The sequence below is a fragment of the Condylura cristata genome, unplaced genomic scaffold (genome assembly GCF_000260355.1).
Source record: "Condylura cristata isolate star-nosed mole 26May11 unplaced genomic scaffold, ConCri1.0 scaffold00022, whole genome shotgun sequence".
Classification (NCBI taxonomy): Eukaryota; Metazoa; Chordata; class Mammalia; order Eulipotyphla; family Talpidae; genus Condylura; species Condylura cristata.
In genome coordinates, this window is record NW_004567123.1 from 37,250,044 (window position 1) to 37,252,569 (window position 2,526).

Consider the following 2,526-nt stretch of genomic DNA (forward strand, 5'->3'; position numbering starts at 1 on the left):
CAGGCCTCCCGGAGGTGCCCGGCCTGCCACGCCGCCGCCAGGAAGCAGAGCCTCGCGCAGGTGTTCTGGCCCGAGCCCTCAGACGCGCCCCTGGGGGACCCGAGCACAGCGGCCGCACCCGCCTGTGAGGACCCCGGCGGCCTCCTGGGCCCGGGGCGCCAATAAACCTGCGCCCTGCGGCTGTGGCTGGTCTGCGCCTTTGGGGCGGGAGGCCAGCGCTGTGCTCTGGCGCGTCACTGGCACGGGCGCCCCGACCCCTCCTCGGCCAGGAGCCGAGCGACGCGGTGCCCAGCACCAGGCCTTCAGCCCCTCACAGTCACAGCCCGGCCGGGGCAGGAGGGGCCGAGGCTGGGGCTCCCCCGGCTGACCCCTCTCCTGGGCAGGGCCGACACGGCCCCGAGGCTGCAGCTCCGGGCCCCGCAGCGGGCAGACACAGGCCTTGTGGGAGCCCGCGGGCACCGCTGCCGCTGGACCATGAAGCCCTCGGAGACCAGTGTGGGCACCCCTGGGCAGCCGCCCTGCTCTGGGCTGGCGCAGAGGTCGAGCAGCGGCCGCTTCTGCCGGGAGCAGGCACCCTGCCTGCCGGCGGCCGTCCCGGTGGACGCCCTCACCCGCGCCCAGCCGGAACACGCAGCGCGGGCCCTGCCCCCGGGGCACCTTCTCGGCCCGCGGCTCCAGCCCCAGGGTGTGCCGGCCGGGCCTGACCCTCCGTGCACCAGCTGCCCCCGCATGTGGCCTCCCAGGACATGTCCCACAGGAGGCTGCTGCAGGCCCTGGCGCGCCCCCAGGGAGGCCTCACCCGCTTGCGGGTGAAGCTGCGGGGCTGGGGACGGGCGCCCACGGCTCCCGGGGTCCGAGTGCCGCCAGGCAGCAGATGGGGCGCGGCGCCCAGCAGGCTTCTTGCCCGGGCCAGAGTGCCCCGCCCTGCATCCCACAGCCCGCCGGGGCACAGGTGGCGCCCACCTGCACCAGCAGAGGCTCCAGCGGGCGCTCAGGAAAGTTTATTTTTCATAAAGCCCTTTTGTGATAGTGCCTGTGTCCATTCAGACTGGTGGGGCCCTGACCGCGGGATCCCTTCCGTGTGGGGTGTTCTTCGGGGACACGGGTGGCCCCCAGCTGCACTCTATAAGCTGCTGTCTCTGGGAGCCTGCCTCAGGGCAGGGGACACCCTCCTCTTGTCCCACCCACACCCCGAAAGCAGGGGACTCCCCAGGAGCCCAAGCATTTCCACCTGGCCACTGACCCAGGCAGGGCCCTGACTCCCCGTTCCCAGCAGTCCCTGGTGCCAGTTCATAGGGGAGGGACAGGAACCACCCATGCTGGGCCCCGGGGGGACCTGACGAGCCCCAGCCGTGGCAGGGCAGCTCCTGGTGGTGGGGAGAGGCAGGGTGTCCTGGTAGCCGAGTCTCCTGGGTCAGAGCCGCCTTGCCGGGCCCACAGGGCAGAGCCCGACGGCCAGCAGCCGGCCCAGGCCCAGGCTGCACAGGGAGGAGCCACTGTGGGACCCACCCCGAGGCCTGGGGCCGGGAGGACAGCGGGCCAGTGTCCTTCCAAGTGCGACGGCGTCCGTGGCCCACATGCCCATGCTGCAGAGGACCCCGCTTCCGGCCGGGTACCCTACCACGCCCGCCGGCTCAGCTGCCCCACTCCCCGCGCAGAAGCCTCCGGCGCCCACACAGCTCTGGACAACAGACACTGTCCGTAGGGCGGGCGAGGCAGGGCCGGGCGGCCTAGGTGATGTCCCTCTGCCGCGGCGGCCGGTGCAGGTTCCTCAGCACGCACTTCACCATCCACTCGATGCCCTCGCGCACCCCCTGGCTGTGGAGACGGGGGCATTAGGCCAGGCCAGGCCAGCCCGCCACCTCGCGCTGCCCGCGGGCCCCACTCACCCTGTGAGGGCTGAGCAGGCCTGGGTGAGACAGTCGCGGCGGCCAACCTTGGAGGCGCAGTCGCTGAAGGCCGTCTTGATGTCCGGGATGGAGAGGCAGGGCTGGGGGGGCGGTCAGCTGAAGGCCGGGGCAGGCTAATGTGGCCACCGGGGGCCCCCTCTGCAGCCCAGAGGGGCGGGGCCTGGGGCCAGCCCCAACGGCACAGAGGAGTGAAGGGTCAACACTGGGCCCCTTCTCAAAGGAATGGGCCAGGGCCTGCGTGGTGGACAGCCAGAGCAGGGACAGGCCATGTTTGGGGAAGCTGAGGCCCGTGCACCCGAGGACCAGACGTGCCAGCCTGGGGAGAGTGGACGCAGGCTCACCTCCACGTCCTGCTTGTTAGCCAGCACCAGGATGGGGACGCCGTCCAGGGCCTCGCTGGTGACCATCTTCTCTATGGTGGGTGGACATGACCTTGAACCGCTTTCTGCACCAAGGGTGCGCCCAGGACCCCATGGCCAGCTCCGGGGCGAATGAGACGGACCCTCCCGTCCCCCCCGCCAGGCGGCCGCACCCACCGAATGCCCGCTTGGACTCGGACAGCCGCTCCTCGTCCGTGGAGTCGATGACATAGATGACGCCGTGGCACTCCGCGTAG

General features: G+C 71.7%; 2 protein-coding genes across 2 annotated transcripts in view; one reads left to right on the top strand and one right to left on the bottom strand.

The window, feature by feature from the left end:
• RTEL1 (regulator of telomere elongation helicase 1) overlaps positions 1-882 on the top strand; it is an 11,254-nt gene extending 10,372 nt beyond the window's left edge. Inside the window, exon 24 of the mRNA XM_012728170.1 lies at positions 4-882. Coding sequence (XP_012583624.1) covers positions 4-165 — 162 coding nt within the window. The 3' untranslated portion in view covers positions 166-882. The remainder of the gene's footprint in view (positions 1-3) is intronic.
• A 104-nt stretch (positions 883-986) lies between these two features.
• Positions 987-2,526, bottom strand: part of ARFRP1 (ADP-ribosylation factor related protein 1) — a 3,023-nt gene continuing 1,483 nt past the window's right edge. The window contains exons 2-5 of the mRNA XM_012728171.1: positions 2,447-2,526; positions 2,252-2,322; positions 1,890-1,990; positions 987-1,818 (exon numbers count right to left, since the gene is read on the bottom strand). Of these exons, the coding sequence (XP_012583625.1) occupies positions 1,731-1,818; positions 1,890-1,990; positions 2,252-2,322; positions 2,447-2,526 (340 nt within the window). The 3' untranslated portion in view covers positions 987-1,730. The remainder of the gene's footprint in view (positions 1,819-1,889; positions 1,991-2,251; positions 2,323-2,446) is intronic.